Raw genomic sequence first — 25395 nt, forward strand, 5'->3', positions numbered from 1 at the left:
AGAGGTTACTAATATTTCCATTGGTTGTTTCTGTCATCTTATTATGATAGTAAATCAGTCCCTTACATAGGTTTTTTTTTTTTTTTTAATCATTAGTTCATTCAGTTAAGGATTAAATTTTTTTCCATAATGGATTTCTACACAAGGGTAGTGCAAATTTGGATTCTAAGTCCATGTATAGCGTACGTTTAGGAAAATTTCTCCTCTCTGACATTAGAACCACTGGGGAACACATTCTTTGTTGTGAAAGGAATTTTCATTCAGGGTGTAGTTCTTCAATACTTCTGGTTTAGGGTTGGGTTTCAGCTCCAAATTCTTTTTTCACCACTGCCCAAGGACTCAATTATCTCTGTATAGTGTTAATACTTGTGCCTCTAGAATAAAAACATTGTCTTATTTCTATCCCTTCTTTTCTGTGTAAAGCCCAGAATACAAACGCCTAAAACAATGAATAAACAGCAATTTATTTTCCAAAAGAATACATAGCTGAGCTTGCAAGAACCAAAGTGAAATCCGTAAGTTGTGAAAACAGAGAGAAATGAAAGCCAGAACATTATAGCATCAGCTCAGTCCTAGGTTTTCCCAAAGGTGAGGTTCTAATTAGCTCAATTTATCACGCCACTGGAATTAAAGATTTCTCTTCCACATTTAACATTCTATGTTTCTGGTATTTTAAATGACACGAAAAAAGTCATTTTCTGATATTTATCTGTTGATGAAATTTCTCTATTTTCATCATTGTAAGTTAGAACAAAAATCAGCCTGGCTAATTTTTGTATTTTTAGTAGAGACAGGATTTTACCATGTTGGTCAGGCTGGTCTTGAACTCCTGACCTCGGGTGATCTGCCTGCGTCACCCTCCCAAAGTGCTGGGATTACAGGTGTGAGCCACTGCGCCCAGCCCCTGAACTATATAACATTTAATTACTTTTTAAAGGGATAAGATAATGATGTCCAATGATACCACATCTAGGTCATGATGTCTTATAAAACATTTTTATTTTCATTTCAAACCATGAATGCTATCTGAACTGCGTAACTTTTTTTTTTGAGACAAGAGTCTCGCTCTGTCACCCAAGCTGGAGTGCAATGGCGCCATCTTGGCTCACTGCAACCTCCGCCTCCCACGTTCAAACGATTGTCCCGCCTCAGCCTCCCGAGTAGTTTGGATTACAGGTGCCCACCACCACGCCCGGGTAATTTTTGCATTTTTAGTAGAGACGGGATTTCACCATGTTGGTCAGGCTGGTCTCGAACTCCTGGCCTCAGGTTATCCACCCGCCTCGGCCTCCCAAAGTGCAGGGATTACGTGAGATACTGCACCCAGCCCCTGAACTATACAACATTCAATTACTTTTTAAAGGGATGAGAAATCACTCTACACTAAATTTAGATTGCTATGATTGCATGCCAAAATAAATACTTGGATCATGTTTACTTAGCTCTTTTTACCATGTATTCCATAAAGATTATACATTGGCATACCTAAATATATACAATAATGTCACCTTACATTTGTACACAGTGCTTCACATTTAAAAACTATTATTTTTGTTTGTTTTTGTTTTTGAGACCGAGTCTCTCGCTCTGTCGCCCAGGCAGCGGGATCTCAGCTCACTGCAAGCTCCGCCTCCCGGGTTCATGCCATTCTCCTGCCTCAGCCTCCCGAGTAGATGGGACTACAGGCACCCGCCACCACGCCCAGCTATTTTTGTTTTTTTTTTTTTTTTTTTTTTTTGTATTTTTAGTAGAGACGGGGTTTCACCATGTTAGCCAGGATGGTCTTGATCTCCTGACCTTGTGATCTGCCTGCCTCGGCCTCCCAAAGTGCTGAGATTACAGGTGTGAGCCACCACGCCTGGCCTAAAAATTATTTTTATATATTCTCTTTACATCTCCATAATCCTGTAAGGACGTAGGCATTATTATTTTTTGTTTTCCTAGATAACTGCCATAATAAATTCACAGAATCAGTGTAGGGAAGACAAAAAGAAAGAAAAATTCAGATGAGAAAACTAAGGGACTTGCTCAAAGCTGCACAACTGGTAGGAACAGAATAAGCCATTTCTTACAGTGTCTTGGTTCAGGGCTCCTTCCATAAGAAATGAACAATAATCATAAAAAGTAACTAAAATAGCCAACTGTCATGTAAAAGATACGTAGCAAACTGACAGGTAAAGAAAATATTTTCAAAAACACTTACTGGATATTCAAGGAGATCTACTGGCTGACGGAAAGGCTCTGAATCTTCACATTGAAATATGAGATTTAACAATTCTTCACACTGTTTCTTCCATGCTTGAATATCGTAAGACTGGGCTCTATTACGTAATCTTCGTCTAGGCTGATGGTCCTGCGATAAGTGTTCAAATATATTAATAAAAGAGCACTTACACAATAAAATTTGTACTTTTAATGCAGTCTTAGCTTAGATAACTGGGTAATACATAATAATTCAAACAAAAGAAAATATTCACCAAGTTCTAAAAAACATACGTTTTGTAACTGAAACTCATTTGAATGTCTTTTAAAATGCTAAGAGTAAAAAAATAAAGAAAGCTCTTAATACATTTTAATTCATATAAAGTACTCCTGCTAAAACTAAAACTATATTACCTTCCTTTTTCGAGTAGAAGTTCCTGGCACATCAGCATCTTTCTCTTCTTCCTTTGAGGCAAGAATTTATCAGATTTATAAAACATTTTAAATGTCATTATACTTTATAGTTGATTAATTAGCAATTATTTCCTTTACACACTGGAACACTGTAATGTATACGCTGGGGCACTTTACTGACTCATTAAAAAGTTTCCCATTAAAAATTTTTTTGTAACTCTAAGAAGAATATTCTACTGCCGGTTTTTGTTTTAAACTATACTAGACAAGAAATAATTTTCACAACAGCTTTTACCTGAAAACTACAATATGTAAATTTCTTTTTATACAGAGAATATCAATATAGTAATCATAATGAAATATTACATACCTCAGAATCAGACAACACTTTCTTCTTCATTGAATTATAAAGTGGAATTATGTTATAACAAGTCTGATCCCTACATAACAAGGAAATGTTAAAATGTAAGATTAGAGTCATGATAATTTTTTTCCTTAAAAATTTGTTCCTAAAACCATATTGTGAGATAAAAGTAGAAGCTGAAGGCCTGCTTTCTTCTCCATTGGCTTACTCCAATAATATATGCACACACATTTAACCCTGACCCCTCCACTCTATGTAGGGTTTTCAGTGTGGCCTGACTATACCATTACACCAAACCCAAGACTCATCTCCCAGTCTTTGCTCAGGTATCTGCTGTGCTTCTTCCATTCCTCAGTCTTCGAACAGCTAATATATTTCTTGTCTTCCAACTCTTTCTTTCTTTTATTCTTAAATGTATTTCCTAAAACTTTGTTCTTAGGCATCTTCTCTTGACACTGTACCTTTTGCTTTGATAAATTTACATACTGGTGGTTTATCTGTGTAAATGAATTCCAAAATTCCTGCCATCTGTCCTAGCCCTTCTCCTGAGCATTCTACCACAACCTAAAATTCCACATATATTTAAACTTAATAGTGGCTCCCCAGATATCCTTGTTCCTTTCTCTATTTTTTCTTAACATACCATTCTTACAGTAATGGGAATCTTGGTTTTTCATTATTCTTTCCCTTTTCTCCTCCTTATAAATCCAATTAGTGGTCAAGTGCTGTGAACTCTATCCCCAAGTATATCTGGGCATCTGTCCCTTTCTCACTTCCACAAATTAAGCCCTCATCAACTCTTAGTTGGTCAAATATAGCAGTCAATCTGCTATTTATGCTGCTTGTGTCTTCTCTATCAATTAAATTAGACACTGCAGTCAAATTAACATTTTTAAGTCATAGTGTAAAACATTTTATTCTCATGTCAAAATACTTTCAACATCCCCTTGCTCTCATAGCTCATATTTTAAAAGTCTAAAACCTTACATTGGCATTCAAGGCCACCCATGATGTGGCCCCAACTCAAATTTATAGCACTGTATCTCTACTATGACTTCTACTCATTACTGTCTACCTCACCCAAGTTATATTACCCTTAATTAAACCTCCCTACCTCATGCTGCTCCTTATCCCTGGAACGGCTTTCTTTTCATCTAACGTTTCCTTAATCTATCAATATCTACCTTGTATACAATGTCTTCTTAACATACTTCTCCTCCCCTGTATCTGAATCCCCATGATCACAGCTAAAAGTGATCCTACTCTCATCTAAACTTCTATACAATTCTCTTATTACTTGTCACAGTTTTCCTTATATTATAGTTTCTTACAGATTTATCTATCCTATGAAACTGTATTAAGAGGATAAAAATACTACCTCCAAGCATCCATTACTATACTTTGTATGTATAAATTGCTTGAAATTTTGCCAAATAACTCAATTAAAAAGTATAATTAAAATTTCAAGGAATACTTAATATCTTGAAAACTATCTGCTAAAAAAAGTATTTCTAAACAAAATATACACATCTGAAAAAATGCCACGGATTCATTTTCAGGAATATATAATACAAATGCTTTAAGTGTTTCATGAATCTGATTTCAAAGACATTTCAAAGTAGCTGTTTGAAAGAAATACATTTCATAGACTATTTCAAACGTATTAACAATTTTCATCTAAATTATTTCACTGAAATATGAATATGGTATCTCATGTAGTTCTATGGATTCTCTTTGAAAAAAACAGATATACCTACACATAGTTATAACACTTACAAAAAATTACAGACATAAGAATCTGCAGAGGATAATGCTTAATTACTAATTTCAATAAGGAAAACAAAAGCATAGCAATAATAGCCCCCAAACCATTGGAAAGCAACAGATGTCTTAGAGAATAAGGTAGAGAAAGGGCACAAAATTGACCTTACTAATTATGGTAGGTGTTTTCTTATACTGAAATGACCTGCATTTCTCCGTTAAAAAACATTAATCAAAAAGAAACTCAAAGATTATGTCCATTAATGAGAATGAAGCAGGGATATTAAAAAAAAAAAAAAAAAAAAAAAAAAACCTGAATAATCCTCAAGTTTTCATTATGTAAAAATGAAAGCTGATAACAGCTAAGTAAGCTTTTAAAATGCTGTTACTACTTCTCAACCAGGAAAAAAAATTCAAAATAATAACATGGAATCACAGCAGTCTTTGTACAAAATATAGAATTCATTTCTCTGCCTTCAACTTAGGAGGCTCAATTCATTGTATGACTGCATAAAATCCTTAAGATAAGGAAGGGAAGTACTTCTGCCTTAATAAACAGTGGTTATCACTCTTGTTATGGAATCAATGAGGAACTAACCTTGACTTTGAACTAGAATCATGAAAGTTAAATTCAGTCTCCTGCTGGACTACTTAAACACTTGTTAATATACTTGACAGGGCAATATACTGCTAGGATGAAAAATTCTCAAATCAGATGGCAGACACTCATTTACTGTGCAACCTTATACATGTTAACCACTATAGGCCATAGTTCCCTCAATTCAAACTTCCAGAAAATAATCTCTTCCACCTGTAAGACTGTTACTTGGGTTAGAAGAGTTAAAGTAGGTAAAACATTACATGTTAAATAAATCTTTACTGTTATTATTGTCTAACAGTTAGATTGAGAAAAGAATCTTTTAAAAAAAATTTTAACCTTAAAACACAATGGTAATGCAGCTTTTATGATTTCATTCTTATTATTAGCCAATGAACTGTTTCTTCCAAAACCCAGGATCAAACCAGGGACCTTTAGATCTTCAGTCTAACGTTCTCCCAACTGAGCTATTTTGGCTACTCTTAAACGTTTCCTCTTCATAAACAGTATGTTTTCTATTTTAAGAGGAACTATAGTGCCATTAATTATTAAAATTATCATAATTACATATGAAAAAATAACTTACTTTATAAAATGTAGAAGAAGATCAGTCACAAATTTAGCAGATTTCACAATAGGGCTTCCAGGCTCATTAAACGTTCGTGTATTATGCTCTATATATCGAACTTCCCACATTAGGGAAGAAACTCGCCTTAAAAAAACAAAATACAGAAATTTTAACTTCCTTATATTTAGAAATACATCATTTAAAACCAAGACATTCCAACTTTTCAATTTCAGTCTAAACCAATCATAAAAACCATTGGTCTTATAAAGTCATTTTCAAAGAAGCATAACTGCATTTGTGTTAGAAAAAAAAAGAGGGGCAACCATAACTATGTATTTGCATACAAGATGTTTGGAATGGAACACACCAGACTATTAACAATGTCCTCTTTTTGGGAGGGAGAACATCTATATGGGGAGTGGCAGGAGAGTAGAAAGGGGAGAGTTTTTAAGTTTTGGCTTTATATATTTTTGTGATGTATGTATGTCATTTTTTGGTAATAAAGACCCCTGACTTCTGAACAAAAAAGGAAACAAGTAATTTTAATCTACTTATATTATTGGTAATCAAATGACATGTACAAATGAAAAGTTAACTGACAGCCACCTTATGAGATACAAAACTATAAAAATATTGCATATTCGTTTACCAAGAAACCTAACTAAATGAGAATTACTTTCTGAACACTTAACGGACAATGCTAAAATAAAATCTGTAGTTTTATAATTTTATTTCTGAAAGTAAATAAAAATCCAAGGACAACTTTTGAGAATATTATCTAATATGTGGCCTGACTTAAAGTAATAAAGAAGAAAACACTTAGAAAATCTTACTGATTGTGAACAGAAATATAATTACATGGAATAAAAAAACACTGCATGTAATTGTGGACATAGAAACAAAGAAAAACTGTGCATTTCAAAAAGATTCACAAGGCTCTATCTAATAACAGAATCACAGATATCTTCAGTGTATCATATAGAAAACTGTGTGTAAAATAAAGTATTAGATTAATACCAGCAGGGCAAACTGACAGTAATAGTTTAACAAAAGACTGAACTAGAAGTATCATGAAAGAAAAACAAACTGTAAGAAGTCTAACACCAATGAGTGAAGGAAGAAGCAAAAACATTTAAACAGTGAAATAGTACTGGAAGTCATCATTGTATTGAATAAGAACATAACTTAGGTTTATAACTGAGTTTATTATCAGATTGGAAAACAGGCAATTTCTAATTCATGTAAGTATTGTGTTCCAAAAGTTTTTTTCCTAAATTGGCTACAAAACTAGGGTAATGCCAAAAGCCTATTTAAAATATAATGTATCTTGAAATACAGATGTTCCTCAACTAATGATGGGGTTATACCCTGATAAACCCACTGTAAATTCAAAATACCATTAAGTCAAAAATGTATGTGACATAGTTAACACCCAGCAAACATTTTACCTCAGCCAAGCCTACTTCAAATGTGCTCAGAACACTTACATTAGCCTATGGTTGGGCAAAATCATATGGCAACACAATACACTGTACAGTATCGTTTTAACTTCATGATCACATGGCTGACTGGGAGCTACTGGGAGCTGTAGCTCACTGCCATTGCTCAGCATCATGAAAGAGTACATCACAAGCACAGAAAAAGATCAGAATTCAAAATCTGAAGTATGGTTTCTACTGAACGCATATCCCTTTCATATCACTGTAAAGCTGAAAAATCTGTCAAACCACTGTTAAGTCAAACCTTATGTATAGTATACGCTAGCAATTATCATGTTGAGCAATGTGTGAGATATTTACAACAATACTGGAAGATATCAGCAGCTTATCTTTCTAGTTGCAGTACAACAATTAGTGTATGTATATAAACAGTTCTTTCCTTCTCACCCACCCATGTCTTGTTTCATCTCTGAAGCACTAGGTTTAACTTCCAATCTTTAGCAATTTAGGGGTCAGGGGGGAATATAGTTAGGAATGCCTTCATTTTTTTTTTTTTTCTCTTAAACTTCCAACACCTGATACTGAAAAAGACTTGAAGAATGCTTTGAGGGTGGGATGGTTGGAAACCACATAGCATAGAGGATTTTCTCCCTATCTCTATGCTTTTTGACAAATATCAAGGAAGCAACAGCAAACACACCTAAGAAGATCAGAAAAATCTTTAGAAACTCAAGTTTAATATATTCGTTTTCTTTATTCCAGTGGTTCTCAATCAAGTATAATTACGCTCCCCAGAAGACATGTGACAATGTCTGACTATATTTTTGGTTTTCACAACTAGGGGGCTGCTACTGGCATCTAGTGGGTACAGGCACAGGACAGCCCCTCACAATGAGATGCGGAAATAAAATTTAAATCATAAAAAGAACCAAAGGCACATTTTATACAGAAAAATATTAATACAAAATATGAATAAAACTTCTCTAAGTTAAAAAAAGAAGAATAATGGAAAGGACTTCAGTAATAAATAACTGGTCACAAAAAGTTTTAATGCAATGTTACACAAATTAAATTGTTGGACTGCTAAGCAAAGGTCATATGAGAAACATTAAAACTAAAAACAGGATTCTATTATTTAAAAACTATAAACATATTTTTTGACAAAACATTTTAGGTAATAAACCTATAAAGCCTACTGAAGATTAAAGACATTTAACAAAATTACCTAGATAATGAAAATTAATTGAAATTATACCTGGGCCATTTAATTCTAATTCTTTTTCATGCTAAATTACAACTATGAAAAACTGAGTACTTTCAAATTTCAGTGTTATAAGTAATAAGCTGAATATAGGCAAAATAAGAACAATATACATAATACAAATACATAATTTTTATTATATATTCTATTAAAAATCAACGAACAAATACATATTTTAATGTTATCCAGGAGAAAATGAAATAACTTGCCTTGCTTTACAGAATACAATATAAAGACAGTGAGCATAAAATCATTCCAGCCTCTAGGAATAATTGTACCTAGGAATTGTCTTTTAAGTGTCTAAAGACCAGCAGCATTGGCATTACTGGTACTTGTTAGAAATGCAGAATCTCCGGTCCCACTCCAAATCTACTGAATAAGATTCTACATTTTAACATAATCCCCAGGTGATTCTTATGTGCACTCATATATACAAAAAGTTGAGAAACACTGCTAAAGATCAAATGGGTGGAAAGATCACCAGCTTTCCTTTGATAGTAGCTACATCAAATGGTTCTAACCTGTAAAACCTGTTTTCCAGTCTTTGTTTAATTGTACTTAGATCCGTTGGATACGCCACTACTGTGCAATACATGGGATAGGCTTGCAGATCCACGGGGGCCACAAATGCTGAGGCAATATCTAAAATAAATAGGTAAGTTTGTAAATTTATTTTTGTATGCTTAAAATAATTCAAGAAGAATTCTACTTGAATTAAGACTTAAAAAGTCCTTATCTACATAATCATTAGTCTGCCACTGTCTTTTCACAAATATAGTTTAGCTGACATGAAGAGTCTCACTTTTTATTATGTCTGCATATACACTGCCAAATTCTAAGGGTATTCATAGGTTCACTGGGAGAAAGAAACAAATTATATATACATATATCAGACTTACTAAGTACACATACATTGCCATAATTGACAGTTGGCCACTCCTGAATCTATATTTGACAAAACCATTCTATTATTAACACTGTAACATGCTGCATTCAAGCCTAACCTTTGACTTTCTCAAAACTTATTCCCTTATCTCAACTTTACATTATTCTGAGAAATATCAGACAAGTAGAGAAAAGGAAACAGACCCAGAAGTTTTGATTCAGTGATACTACTGACCCAATACACACTGTAAAGTTGTACAGCAAAAACTGTAACTAGTTAGGATTACTCCCACCTTTTTGCTAATTCACATATAATACTTAATATCCTAAAATATTGCTAAAATTATTTAAGGTAGTATTTATAAAGCTATTCCTATAAAGTGTTGGCATTTTATAAAATACTTCGGATTTGAATATTCCTCACTGTGTGTGTCCATCCAGCTCTTCTTACTCATGTTAATTTCTCTCTGGACTCTTTGCAGCTGATTCCTTACTGAGAGAGAGGGTTGCTACAAACCACCACATAGTCTAGAGTTACTTCAGAAGCCCAGAATTCAGATAATCAAGTTTTGTGGTCATTGTTTTCTTTTTTTTTAACAAGGCAAAGCAATTAATATACCCTCTCCTTTCCCCTTAAAAAGATGCTCTTTTGTGTGTATATATCAAGTTGGAGGAGACCAGTACAAGCTATCCATATAATTATAATTGAGCTTTCAACCCTCCTCCACCAATTCATATCATGTCAGTCTGAATATGTCAAGTGTTTTAAATTGGGTTGTGGAGGACAAAGATTTTTCAGAGATGCCTCTGGCACTTCTAGGAGGCCCTTATTCTAAAATTCAGCTAACATAACCTAATTTATAACTGTTTTAAATAGTTAAGTCCTGTGTTAAGATCACATTCAAAAACAGATTCCACTTAAAAAGTTTGAAACCATTGACTTAGGAGATTGTGAAAAAAAAATTCTGTTGGGGAATAACAGTATTTTTCCATTACTTTGCATTCTGCCAGTTTTTTCTATACTCATGTGTTGCTTTACTTACCTAGTGTCATCAACTGGTTTATTCCTGCCACAATTCTTTCACATTCTTCATCCCTGGGATTGGTACCCCATTCTCCATCAAGAGGTTTATAGATTAGTGATCTGCACTCACCATCAGTTAAAGGAACACTGGTACCTAGTTCTTCAGGAAATACAGCTGAAATAGAAAAGCAGATCATTGCACATATGTGGTAACTTATTAGTATTTAGGTTAGCTTTAGAATGTAAAAATAGGCCGGGCGCGGTGGCTCAAGCCTGTAATCCCAGCACTTTGGGAGGCCGAGACGGGCGGATCACGAGGTCAGGAGATCGAGACCATCCTGGCTAACACGGTGAAACCCCGTCTCTACTAAAAATACAAAAACTAGCCGGGCGAGGTGGCGGGCGCCTGTAGTCCCAGCTACTCGGGAGGCTGAGGCAGGAGAATGGCGTAAACCCGGGAGGCGGAGCTTGCAGTGAGCTGAGATCTGGCCACTGCACTCCAGTCCGGGCGACAGAGCGAGACTCCGCCTCAAAAAAAAAAAAAAAAAAAAAAAAAAAAAAAAAAAAAAAAAGAATGTAAAAATAATAGTCACAAAATTAAAGTATATTTTGTATAGATTTGGTAAATATACTCTTTATTTTAACACAGGAAAGTACGTTTCAGGGGTCACGAAAATTTAAATTAATTTTTAAATGATACTGTAAATGATTCTCTAAATAATTACTTCTCCAAAATTATACCTGAAAATCTGCTCTGTAATCAAGCTACATGTGCAGAAATCATTTCTATAAAACATGCAAATTTCAAAGTTTTCTGAATCACTTCATAATTGCCATGTTTACTTTTGATAAACTATACACAAGGTAAAACTGAACTAAAGTGACATTTTCTAGAAATACTTCAATCAAAGCTTCAATTTTTGAATGTAGGAACAGAGAATTATGAAAATTGACAAATGATGCTTATGCTTATTACTCATAAATTATGAAGGTATGCTTTCTGCATGCTTGAATCTTTAACAGTTTTAGCTGACAGAATCACTAGAGGGTTACGGTAACCCAAAATCTAGAAACGTGCTAGGTAATTTTTCCTTTAGACTAGGTTTTGGCAGACACACACTAAAAATATGCCACTGTTTGTGTACAATCAAAATTCTCATCACAAACTACAATTAAACTCTATAGGTTCATATGAATGTGTATCCAAATAGAACAACAACAGTAACCACCCTTCAATATATTTAGGTAGGAAACGAAATAGTGAATCAGTATCACTTATTCATTTAAAAAATATTCAAGGCATTCTAACACCAACTGGCTTCACTGCTATCATATTCACAACAGTTCAATGTGAGTTCAAATTTAAACTTTTTTTTTAATAAATGAGAGAAACAAAAAGATAAGCCATGTAACATGGTTACAAATTAAGATATTTATAATTTTAACAGTTCTAATTTAGCAGTGAGATAAAAACACATAATATTGGCATTAAATTTTCAAAGTGATAATTCCTGCAAAGAACTAATCTTAGCTTATCAGCATGACCATCTTCTCATTTCTGAGGTCTACGAGATTGGGTTATTCTCTCCAACAGTTATTTTTTCTCTGACTTTGGATTACAATAACTACTGAGCAACTCAATTAATAAAAGATGATTTCTACTACGTTAGAAATTAGATGTTTTCCTCTTTGTATTTTAAAGATCTTATTTTTATCTGCTAACAGATGTTATTGTTATTATTGTTGTTGTTTTTGAGATGGAGTCTCACTCTATTGCCCAGGCTGGAGTGCAGGGGTGCAATCTCGGCTCAATGCAACCTCTGCCTCCCAGGTTCAAGTGATTTTCCTGCCTCAGCCTCCTGAGTAGCTGGGATTATAGGCACATGCCACCACACCAGGCTAATTTTTATATTTTTAGTTGAGATGGGGTTTCACCACGTGGTCAGGCTGCTCTCGAACACCTGACCTCGTGATCCACCTGCCTCAGCATCCCAAAGTGCTGGGATTACAGGTGTGAGCCACTATGCCCATCCTGTAATATATTATCATTAAAAAAAAATCAAACAATATAGAATAACAGAAAATAATTTATGAAGTCTTTATAATCCTACTCTATAAATAAGCATTATTAAAATCTGGACTATATCCTTTTAATCCCTTTTTGGCTTATGCAATTGTGTATGTGTGTTGTATTTTTTACAAACAAACAAAAATGGGCAATGAAGTGGAAAGAATATATAAACTCCAGGCTTTGGTCCCAATGACCTTTTCTCAGTACAAGGAAGACGTCGTACTCACTGCCTAAGGCTAATTTTTAAATCCTGAATCTATCAGGCCATATGCACAATGACAGTTATATTGTCATTATTAATTATATCTTCGGTGAGCTCTTGTATGTGTCAGACTCTACAATAAGCACTTTACACACATGATGCTATTTAATCCTTAAAGCAGCCCTATAAGGAAGGTATTAGCTTAGACGGCTTCAAAGGCCGAGTCCTAAAAAGTTGGGGTGTGAGGCTTTATGGAACTTGCAAAGATCACATAAAAAATGACAAGTCAGGATATGAACTGATGTTCGTCTCACTCAAAAGCATAACCTCTTAACTATCATGTTACACTTTAAGCACTCTGCTAAAGTTACAAAAATGGCTCTGCCTCCCAAATGCACTTTCTTGAATGAATAATAATTAATAAAACAATTTCATATTTTGTAATAAATTAATTTCTTTCTTTTTTTTTTTTTTTTTGAGACGGAGTTTTTCTCTGTTGCCCGGGCTAGAGTGCAGTGGCCGGATCTCAGCTCACTGCAAGCTCCGCCTCCCGGGTTTACGCCATTCTCCTGCCTCAGCCTCCAGAGTAGCTGGGACTACAGGCGCCCGCCACCTCGCCCGGCTAGTTTTTGGTTTTTTATTTTTTTTTTGTATTTTTAGTAGAGACGGGGTTTCACCGTGTTAGCCAGGATGGTCTCGATCTCCTGACCTCGTGATCCACCCGTCTCGGCCTCCCAAAGTGCTGGGATTACAGGCTTGAGCCACCGCGCCCGGCCAGTAATAAATTAATTTCAATCTTCCCTGTGAGACTATAAATTCCAAGTAGGCAAGAGTCATATCTATATTCTTTGATGCTGAATTTCCCCTACTTCAAGGTGTACAATAAATATTTGCTGAATGAATGTTTTCTATTTGATACTCACAACAACTGTAAGTGATAGCATGTTAGCAAATCTTAAATAATTTCTTAAGAAATTAACTCCATAAGGCAGACACAAAAAGCCCAACACACACTTACCATTATTAGGTATAAGCTCCATATCCCAAGGACTCATCTTTTCTGTATCTCCATTGTCCCAGCTTAAAGAAAGAAAACTCATTATATTAAAAAATCTAAATTACTGTATCACAATTTTAATAAAATCAATTATCAAAATAATTGCTTCTGTGTTTAAAAGAAGTCTCTTTCTCTCTTAATAGATGGAAAAAAAAAATTCACAGCAAGCCTAGGTGAACTAAAATACAACAAATGTTTCCTTACCAAACATTGTAGCATTGAAACAGACTATCAGGGTACTCAAGTTGAAGAGGTTCCTGGCTTTCAATTGTTCCAAACCACCAGGCATCATCTATGACAGACCTGAAGCGGTCACCTGGCCAAGAACAAAAACTATCTCATTATTCTGAAATGCATGGCTGCTGTCACTGCTTCTCCCTAACGTAAATTAAGTACCTAAACTGCCTGTATGACTTCAGAAGACAAAAAGTGAACCACACACTCCAAAAATAAGTAAGTACAATCAGCAATACCAAGAGAAAAAAGGTATATATATTTAGTAAGCATACTTGAAGTGTGACTTAGCAGTTTTCAATTCTACTTTTTATATTTCATCAAGGTATATAGAAATTCACTTGCTTTAGGCATTTTTATCAATCTAGCATTTTAAATTCATCATTAACACTATACCCAAACTTGTCACTCAAATAAGATTATAATTTAGGTAAGTTCTACTCAACAATTACTTAGTCTATTTTTAATTTCTTATTTTCTGTAAGCAAGTTTTCCCAAACAACAATCAATCAAGACTCCGTCCTAAAAAAAACAACATAAAATCCAACCTGTCTTCCTTCATCTCAATCACTCTTAATACTCACTCTCCCTTTCCTGTAAAAGGAAACAAATAAAGAAACAAAAATAAAACAACTAGTCTTTTTAAAACAGAGGACACTCCTTGTGTCTATTTCCTTATCCGATTGCTGTCATCGTATTACTTAACCTGCTTTTTCCCAAAGACCTGAACAAGCTATAAATGCTATGGCTTTTTCTTATCTAAATCTTCTCATGTTCCTTCTGTGCGGTAAGAAAACTGTAAGCCACTTACTTCCTTTATGCAATGCTTTCCTGTTCCTCAGCTATCACAGTACTTGAGTTTTCTCGTGGTTAGCATAGGCTAGAGTCTGAAAGACTTGGGTTCAAATAATGTATCTGTGTAACTTTGAATATATTAATTATTTTTGAACTTCATTTTCCTTGTCTATAAAATAGAAATGGTGATGTCTACCTCCCGGTAATTTCTGAGTAGTGCATTCTATTAAAGTACTCTACATTTCTGACACACAGTTAAGTTAAAATGAATTGTTAGCAATTAATCTGAATCAGTTTTATTTTTAAACTCAGAAAAGTATCATGTTCTCATTTTCTTACCAAAAAGGATTTAAAAGTTCATAAAAACATACAGCATGAAATTAGTTAAAAATTTGAAAAACAAGGTAAAAGAAAATGATAAAAAAGAAAATTGGAGCCAGGAGAAAAGTTCATAGGACACAACTGCATGTTGTTGACAGTCGTTCCTCAGATGCATACTAGTGACACTTAACAAGAAGCTACTATATAGTTTAATAAGAAGCATTCTTGACACCACAACTTCACACTAAACATAAAGAGTTTCAAAGAGCTGTATCTTATGACCCTATACAGACTGATCATCATGCTAAAGAGGAAGAACTGAATAATGTGTGCCTAACCATAATGAACAGTATCTGCAGAGTAACAAGAAAGTTAAGCAAAGAACCTGGACTACTACTAAAGTCCACCATTGAGAGTAAGCCTTAAAACATTTCTAAGGGGGGCTGAAGTAAAAATTACTAATGTAATTTTAAATGGCAGTCGATAGGTGAATGTATATATCCTCAGATATAAAAGACTAGATACTAACTTTAGAAAAATATTAACCCATAAATTAGAATAAAATCATAATATCCACATGAGAAAATTATGATGCTCATCCATTTTAACTCTGATTTGTCCAATGTTATCCATATTACTTTGCCGAAGTTATGAGCTCACTTCTGGAATATTCCTGAACTTTGATCTCTATTATTTGTTCTGCAATTTATTGGCAAATTCAAATCCTTAAAAAATAAAATTTATCGTATCAAGTAATGTATGTGAAAAATTTAAAAAATCAGATGTACCAAAGGCTGATAGCCAAAACCAAGAAAAATGTTTACATCTATTTTAACTACTACTTCTTGGCTTACAGATTTCTTCACTCATCAATTTTTGACAGTAAATATCAGAGTTGATTCTTGAAGACATGGGTTTTAACTGACCAGGTCTACTTACACACAGATTTTTCCAATAAACAGATTTGTCCCTCTGTATTGGCAGATTCTACATCAGCAACCAAATGCAGATTGAAAATACAGTATTAGTGGGATGTGAAATCCATGAATATGGAAGGGTCAACTTTTCACATTGGGGGGTTCCATAGGATCAACTCTGGGACCTATGTATGCAAAGATTTTGGTATCCACTGGGGGTCCTGGAAGTAATTCCCTGTGGATACTAAGGGACAACTATAACCTTAATACAACTGTACATAAAAAGTATGTGTATTATATTTAATCCATATTCAATTTTTAATAATGACTATGTAAATACTGCTTGCTCCTAAGCAAAATAGCATATAATGCCTTTCTTATATAATTTTGTTTTCCCTAAAATTAATAATTATTTTTTTAACACTTGGTCTTCAGTGAATTTACAATTAAATCTTTCCACAATCTCTAACAGCTCAAGCTGTAAAAAACATTCTTCAATGTTATTTTCCACGAAGACAAACTTCCTAGATAAGTTATGTGTTCCAATTTTTTCCCCCTGAAGACTTCCCTCTTGAGGGAGATTTGGACTTGCTAGGTAACTGCCATCCTGAGGTTTCTACTGAATATTACTTGGGATTCCTTTTAACTTTTCCTATTCTGGACTTCCTGTTTCTTGAGGGGATTCCATACTTTTCCCTTTCTTGGTTTACTCCCTTATTTGATGAAACACATCTTTCAAAACTTCTAGGGAAATGGTACATGAGATGTAAATTTTCTTTCTAATTTCCATGTCCATAATTTTGATAACTTGCATTTTCCTAATTTCTCTTTACAGAGCACATACAAGTTTTCAAAAAAGGACAAATCACCATGCCAATGCATTCCAATGGCACTGAAGGATAGACTGGTATGTCAATTGATGTGCTTTTTCAAACCATACATACCATATACATATCACACCATGACACACACTGGTCCTATATGAAATTTTTAAGAGAACTACACTCATAAGTGGCACATCATCTATATGTAAATTAATGCACCTTAAGTGCCTGAAAACTTTTAACGATTTTAGCTTCTTTGAGACTTGTTTATGATACTAATTTTAAAGATTATACTAGGATTAACCAATAAAAGAAAAATGTCAGTTTAGCTTTAGTACAAACTTACACATCTTGTTAAACTTCTTTTGGCTTCAAATATAAATTCTGTTATTAATATTTTTATATAAAAATTTAACTTAACATGTACAACATAGAAAGAAAAAGTCAAATGTAACAGAAAAAAAATGTTTGAAATTTAAGCATCAACTAAAGTATTTTCATTCCTAAACAAAACTGAACAATACCTCTAACACAGTACCTTGCTTTGCTATTAACATTCCTACAAATAGCAAAAAGATTTCTCTGATAATCTTTTTCTCAATTATGAAAAATAGTAAATCACTAAGAAAAAAACCACATCAAACATCTATAGCTTCTAAATAAATTACTCACCTATATTCCATCGCCTATATTTTGCATCATCAAATTGTTGTCTCAAGACTAGGAAATCTATAACGTCAGGCATATCATGGTATCTAATTACAAACAGAAACAAATTGATTAGGTCACATACCTAAAAATACCTAAAAGATGTTCAAATGTATCTGAATCTTGAAAAACAATCTACAATACTAAGAAAACCATTGCCTCTTTCAACAGTCCTTACTTCATGGTAAATGATCCGCCAGTCAGTTTACCAGTATCAGGATCTAGAAAAGCTAGTTTAAGGCAGCAAAGGGTAGGTAATCCCACTTCATACTTTATGCCAACTATTTTCATAAGTTCTTGTTCCTGAGAAAGACAGAGAATGCAAGAAACTATCTTTACAAAACAAACCACAAAACAGACTGCTAAACATCGTTGAGAAAAAATTTCTTGGTTTAAATCTTGATTTGGATGGTGATGACTGAGTACATGTAAAAATTTACTGAGCTCTATACTTTTGTATAGATTTGTGCACTTTATAGTATGCAAGTTACAATGAAATTTTTAATAAGTAAGAAAGGAAAGAAAAATATGGAGAACTTTACTAAAGTAAGTTTTCTATCACCATTCTAAAGACTTACTGGTAACTTTGAACTACTGCTGACAAATCTAGAAATACGCATCAAATTTATGAATACAAAGCTTACCTTAGACTTATTCCCTAATTTTCAATATAACTAAATTTTGTACCCAACCCATAAACTGCATTGGAGTATATAAATTCACTCAAATCATGTGTTTCTCTGGATGAAAATCAAACACCTGCTACTCTCTAGGACTGCTTCAATTAAACAAGGTATCTTCATGATGCAGTTTCTCATAGTGTTAATAGTAATCTTTGATACAATTTTCTCCAAAATCTATAATTGTATTTTTGGGGCTATTAAATAATAAATCAATGTCATACCCGTAGTTCCATTTTATGCCATGGTTGTTTTTTGGGATTGATACTATATATTTTATTTTTCCGGGCCATTTCAACATAGGCTTCATGTCCTTGTCGGAAATAATAAACCTAAAAAATAAAGTCATATTAAAACCTGGATGTGTTTCCTTTAATCCAATATACAGGGTATCAGCTGAAATTGCAATGAGAAAATCTAATGCCTTTTGAGCTAACAGAAATTATAACATTTTCTCTCTCCTCCCTTATCTCAAGTTGTCTTAACATCACTAAAACATAACCAAAGTGTTCCAAATAACATTACTTTGAATACACACTTACTTACAAGTCAATATGAAAAGTTATTTTCTGGTTTCACCATTTTATTCTTAAACTCAAAATAAGTTAATCTATATTGCATAATAAAGTTGAGTAATAAGTTTATTGTCCACTTTTGTCCTTAATTTTTTTTTTTTTGAGACGGAGTCTCACTCTGTCCCCCAGGCTGGAGTGAAGTGGCACGATCTCGGCTCACTGCAAGCTCTGCCTCCTGGGTTCACGCCATTCTCCTGCCTCGGCCTCCCGAGTAGCTGGGACTACAGGCGCCCGCCACCACGCCCGGCTAATTTTTGTATGTTTACATGGTGAAACCCTGTCCTTAACATTTTTAGCAAGTGGTTTGTACATATGCAGAAAACATTAAAATGAAAAATGTACTTTCACATATATTTTCATCCTTACACAAATCCTGGTAAGACAGCAGGGCATACATTTATCCCCATTTCATGAAGATCAAATTTAAGTGACTCCTGACTACTGTCTTGGAGAACTAGCACTTGAACACAGCAGTCTGACACCCACTAGCAGAAGAGCGTGTTTAAAAACGCTAAGTTTTTAGTAACATTTTGGGATAGCCACTATCCCATACTTTCATTCTATTCATTAATACCATTATTGTTCCAGTTGGCTGGAACTTTAAATGATGGAATAGTGCTGAATAATGAAGACCTTCAAGCACCTTCAAGCACCAGCAGTTAAAAAGACAACCTAACCACTTTGAAAGGAAATCATTCAACAAGGAATTACAAACTTTTTTGGCCATGCTGAAATAATGTATTAGAATATAATTTCACATCTTAATGCTACAGGATGTTAAGATCTATCACTGTACTATACTAAAACAATGTGGTAATGCTCTGTGCTCTTCAAGTCTTATGAGGCAAGTAGGATTTCTAAATAAATTCATTCGGACTGTTCTTTAGAATCACTCTAGCATTAAAGTTTTTGTTTTCTTTTTTTTCTTGAAGTGTCAATTACCACTTATACTGTTAATTAGTGTGCACTGCTAAAGAAGCTTCTATTTTAAGTCCCAATTTATTTATGGTCAATCTGTTGGACACCAGATAACACTGCCTATTAAAATTTGTGTACAAAATAAGGAGACAATAACCTTGAGTAAGAAATGTTGAGACCAGTTCTTACATTTTCATTCTAAATTCACAAGTACATATTCTAAAACAATGGCCTCATCCTCAGTTTCTTAAAAATTAAATAGTATTTCTTATTCTAAGATTAAAGATTTTTTAAAGATCTAATAAACTAGGGGCGGAGCAAGATGGCCGAATAGGAACAGCTCCAGTCTCCAACTCCCAGCGCGAGCGACACAGAAGACCGGTGATTTCTGCATTTTCAACTGAGGTACTGGGGTCATCTCACTAGGGAGTGCCGGACAATCGGTGCTGGTCAGCTGCTGCAGCCTGACCAGCGAGAGCTGAAGCAGGGCGAGGCATCGCCTCACCTGGAAGCGCAAGGGGGAAGGGGATCCGTTTTCCTAGCCAGGGGAACTGAGACACACAACACCTGGAAAATCGGGTAACTCCCACCCCAATACTGCGCTGTAAGCATACAGGCACACCAGAATATATCCCACACCTGGCCGGGAGGGTCCCACGCCCACGAAGCCTCCCTCACTGCTAACACAGCAGTCTGCCGCGATCTATCCACAAGGCAGCAGCGAGGCTGGGGGAGGGGCGCCCGCCATTCCTGAGGCTTAAGTAGGTAAACAAAGCCTCTGGGAAGCTCGAACTGGGTGGAGCTCACAGCAGCTCAAGGAAGCCTGCCTGTCTCTGTAGTCTCCACCTCTGGGGACAGCGCACAGCTGAAGACCAACAGGGGAAGTAGCGGGAGCCGGTGCAGACGCGAACGACTCTGTCTGACAGCTTTGGGGAGAGCCGTGGATCTCCCAACGCGGAGGTTGAGATCTGAGAACGGACAGACTGCCTGCTCAGGTGTGTCCCTGACCCCTGAGTAGCCTAGCTGGGAGAAATCCCCCACTAGGGGCAGTCTGACACCCCACACCTCACAGGGTGGAGTACACCCCTGAGAGGAAACTTCCAAAGGAAGAATCAGACAGGTACACTCGCTGTTCAGCAATATTCTATCTTCGGCAACCTCTGCTGCTGATACCCAGGCAAACAGGGTCTGGAGTGGACCTCAAGCAATCTCCAACAGACCAACAGACAGTCCTTCTGACTGTCAGAAGGAAAACTATCAAACAGGAAGGACACCTATACCAAAACCCCATCAGTACGTCACCACCATCAAAGACCAGAGACAGATAAAACCACAAAGATGGGGAAGAAGCAGGGCAGAAAAGCTGGAAATTCAAAAAATAAGAGCGCATCTCCCCCTGCAAAGGAGCGCAGCCCATCGCCAGCAATGGATCAAAGCTGGTCAGAGAATGACTTGGACGAGAGGAGAGAAGAAGGCTTCAGTCCATCAAACTTATCAGAGCTAAAGGAGGAATTACGTACCCAGCGCAAAGAAACTAACAATCTTGAAAAAAGAGTGGAAGAATTGACAGCTAGACTAATTAATGCAGAGAAGATCATAAACGAAATGACAGAGATGAAAACCATGACACGAGAAATACGTGACAAATGCACAAGCTTCAGTAACCGACTCGATCAACTGGAAGAAAGAGTATCAGCGATTGAGGATCAGATGAATGAAATGAAGCGAGAAGAGAAACCAAAAGAAAAAAGAAGAAAAAGAAATGAGCAAAGCCTGCAAGAAGTATGGGATTACGTAAAAAGACCAAATCTACGCCTGATTGGGGTGCCTGAAAGTGAGGGGGAAAATGGAACCAAGTTGGAAAACACTCTTCAGGAAATCATCCAGGAGAACTTCCCCAACCTAGTAGGGCAGGCCAACATTCAAATTCAGGAAATACAGAGAACGCCACAAAGATACTCCTCCAGAAGAGCAACTCCAAGACACATAATTGCCAGATTCACCAAAGTTGAAATGAAGGAAAAAATCTTAAGGGCAGCCAGAGAGAAAGGTCGGGTTACCCACAAAGGGAAGCCCATCAGACTAACAGCAGATCTCTCGGCAGAAACTCTACAAGCCAGAAGAGAGTGGGGGCCAATATTCAACCTTCTTAAAGAAAAGAATTTTAAACCCAGAATTTCATATCCAGCCAAACTAAGTTTCATAAGTGAAGGAGAAATAAAATCCTTTACAGATAAGCAAATGCTTAGAGATTTTGTCACCACCAGGCCTGCCTTACAAGAGACCCTGAAGGAAGCCCTAAACATGGAAAGGAACAACCAGTACCAGCCATTGCAAAAACATGCCAAAATGTAAAGACCATCGAGGCTAGGAAGAAACTGCATCAACTAACGAGCAAAATAACCAGTTAATATCATAATGGCAGGATCAAGTTCACACATAACAATATTAACCTTAAATGTTAATGGACTAAATGCTCCAATTAAAAGACACAGACTGGCAAACTGGATAAAGAGTCAAGACCCATCAGTCTGCTGTATTCAGGAGACCCATCTCACATGCAGAGACATACATAGGCTCAAAATAAAGGGATGGAGGAAGATCTACCAAGCAAATGGAGAACAAAAAAAAGCAGGGGTTGCAATCCTTGTCTCTGATAAAACAGACTTTAAACCATCAAAGATCAAAAGAGACAAAGAAGGCCATTACATAATGGTAAAGGGATCAATTCAACAGGAAGAGCTAACTCTCCTAAATATATATGCACCAAATACAGGAGCACCCAGATTCATAAAGCAAGTCCTTAGAGACTTACAAAGAGACTTAGACTCCCATACAATAATAATGGGAGACTTCAACACTCCGCTGTCAACATTAGACAGATCAACGAGACAGAAAGTTAACAAGGATATCCAGGAATTGAACTCATCTCTGCACCAAGCGGACCTAATAGACATCTATAGAACTCTCCACCCCAAATCAACAGAATATACATTCTTCTCAGCACCACATCGCACTTATTCCAAAATTGACCACATAATTGGAAGTAAAGCACTCCTCAGCAAATGTAAAAGAACAGAAATTATAACAAACTGTCTCTCAGACCACAGTGCAATCAAACTAGAACTCAGGACTAAGAAAATCAATCAAAACCGCTCAACTACATGGAAACTGAACAACCTGCTCCTGAATGACTACTGGGTACATGACGAAATGAAAGCGGAAATAAAGATGTTCTTTGAAACCAATGAGAACAAAGATACAACACACCAGAATCTCTGGGACACATTTAAAGCAGTGTGTAGAGGGAAATTTATAGCACTAAATGCCCACAAGAGAAAGCAGGAGAGATCTAAAATTGACACTCTAACATCACAATTAAAAGAACTAGAGAGGCAAGAGCAAACACATTCAAAAGCTAGCAGAAGGCAAGAAATAACTAAGATCAGAGCAGAACTGAAGGAGATAGAGACACAAAAAACCCTCCAAAAAATCAATGAATCCAGGAGTTGGTTTTTTGAAAAGATCAACAAAATTGACAGACCGCTAGCAAGAATAATAAAGAAGAAAAGAGAGAGGAATCAAATAGATGCAATAAAAAATGATAAAGGGGATATCACCACTGACCCCACAGAAATACAAACTACCATCAGAGAATACTATAAACGCCTTTACGCAAATCAACTAGAAAATCTAGAAGAAATGGATAATTTCCTGGACACTTACACTCTCCCAAGGCTAAACCAGGAAGAAGTTGAATCCCTGAATAGACCAATAGTAGGCTCTGAAATTGAGGCAACAATTAATAGCCTACCCACCAAAAAAAGTCCAGGACCAGATGGATTCACAGCTGAATTCTACCAGAGGTACAAGGAGGAGCTGGTACCATTCCTTCTGAAACTATTCCAATCAATAGAAAAAGAGGGAATCCTCCCTAACTCATTTTATGAGGCCAACATCATCCTGATACCAAAGCCTGGCAGAGACACAACAAAAAAAGAGAATTTTAGACCAATATCCCTGATGAACATTGATGCAAAAATTCTCAATAAAATACTGGCAAACCGGATTCAGCAGCACATCAAAAAGCTTATCCACCATGATCAAGTGGGCTTCATCCCTGGGATGCAAGGCTGGTTCAACATTCGCAAATCAATAAACGTAATCCAGCATATAAACAGAACCAAAGACAAGAACCACATGATTGTCTCAATAGATGCAGAAAAGGCTTTTGACAAAATTCAACAGCCCTTCATGCTAAAAACGCTCAATAAATTCGGTATTGATGGAACGTATCTCAAAATAATAAGAGCCATTTATGACAAACCCACAGCTAATATCATACTGAATGGGCAAAAACTGGAAAAATTCCCTTTGAAAACTGGCACAAGACAGGGATGCCCTCTCTCACCACTCCTATTCAACATAGTGTTGGAAGTTCTGGCTAGGGCAATCAGGCAAGAGAAAGAAATCAAGGGTATCCAGTTAGGAAAAGAAGAAGTCAAATTGTCCCTGTTTGCAGATGACATGATTGTATATTTAGAAAACCCCATCGTCTCAGCCCAAAATCTCCTTAAGCTGATAAGCAACTTCAGCAAAGTCTCAGGATACAAAATTAATGTGCAAAAATCACAAGCATTCTTATACACCAGTAACAGAGAAGCAGAGAGCCAAATCAGGAATGAACTTCCATTCACAATTGCTTCAAAGAGAATCAAATACCTAGGAATCCAGCTTACAAGGGATGTAAAGGACGTCTTCAAGGAGAACTACAAACCACTGCTCAGTGAAATCAAAGAGGACACAAACAAATGGAAGAACATACCATGCTCATGGATAGGAAGAATCAATATCGTGAAAATGGCCATACTGCCCAAGGTTATTTATAGATTCAATGCCATCCCCATCAAGCTACCAATGAGTTTCTTCACAGAATTGGAAAAAACTGCTTTAAAGTTCATATGGAACCAAAAAAGAGCCCGCATTGCCAAGACAATCCTAAGTCAAAAGGACAAAGCTGGAGGCGTCACGCTACCTGACTTCAAACTATACTACAGGGCTACAGTAACCAAAACAGCATGGTACTGGTACCAAAACAGAGCTATAGACCAATGGAACAGAACAGAGTCCTCAGAAATAATACCGCACATCTACAGCCATCTGATCTTTGACAAACCTGAGAGAAACAAGAAATGGGGAAAGGATTCCCTATTTAATAAATGGTGCTGGGAAAATTGGCTAGCCATAAGTAGAAAGCTGAAACTGGATCCTTTCCTTACCCCTTATACGAAGATTAATTCAAGATGGATTAGAGACTTAAATGTTAGACCTAATACCATAAAAACCCTAGAAGAAAACCTAGGTAGTACCATTCAGGACATAGGCATGGGCAAGGACTTCATGTCTAAAACACCAAAAGCAACGGCAGCAAAAGCAAAAATTGACAAATGGGATCTAATTAAACTAAAGAGCTTTTGCACAGCAAAAGAAACTACCATCAGAGTGAATAGGCAACCTACAGAATGGGAGAAAATTTTTGCAACCTACTCATCTGACAAAGGGCTAATATCCAGAATC

The 25395-nt window shown here is 35.8% G+C and overlaps 1 protein-coding gene and 1 non-coding gene across 4 annotated transcripts in view; both read right to left on the minus strand.

Annotated features, from left to right (window-relative positions):
- PHIP (pleckstrin homology domain interacting protein) overlaps positions 1–25395 on the minus strand; it is a 146037-nt gene that overhangs the window by 18567 nt on the left and 102075 nt on the right. For all 3 annotated transcript variants that reach the window (XM_030929652.1, XM_030929653.1, XM_030929654.1), the window contains 11 exons: positions 18550–18657; positions 17824–17948; positions 17610–17692; positions 14051–14162; positions 13808–13869; positions 10536–10691; positions 9129–9249; positions 5926–6051; positions 2987–3056; positions 2617–2667; positions 2204–2353 (listed from right to left, as the gene is read on the minus strand). In XM_030929652.1, the coding sequence (XP_030785512.1) occupies positions 2204–2353; positions 2617–2667; positions 2987–3056; positions 5926–6051; positions 9129–9249; positions 10536–10691; positions 13808–13869; positions 14051–14162; positions 17610–17692; positions 17824–17948; positions 18550–18657 (1164 nt within the window). The remainder of the gene's footprint in view (positions 1–2203; positions 2354–2616; positions 2668–2986; positions 3057–5925; positions 6052–9128; positions 9250–10535; positions 10692–13807; positions 13870–14050; positions 14163–17609; positions 17693–17823; positions 17949–18549; positions 18658–25395) is intronic.
- TRNAF-GAA lies at positions 5744–5816 on the minus strand. Its single transcript has one exon. It is a non-coding gene; the product is annotated as a tRNA-Phe (tRNA).

Source organism: Rhinopithecus roxellana, chromosome 4, assembly GCF_007565055.1.
Source record: "Rhinopithecus roxellana isolate Shanxi Qingling chromosome 4, ASM756505v1, whole genome shotgun sequence".
NCBI classification, from domain to species: domain Eukaryota; kingdom Metazoa; phylum Chordata; class Mammalia; order Primates; family Cercopithecidae; genus Rhinopithecus; species Rhinopithecus roxellana.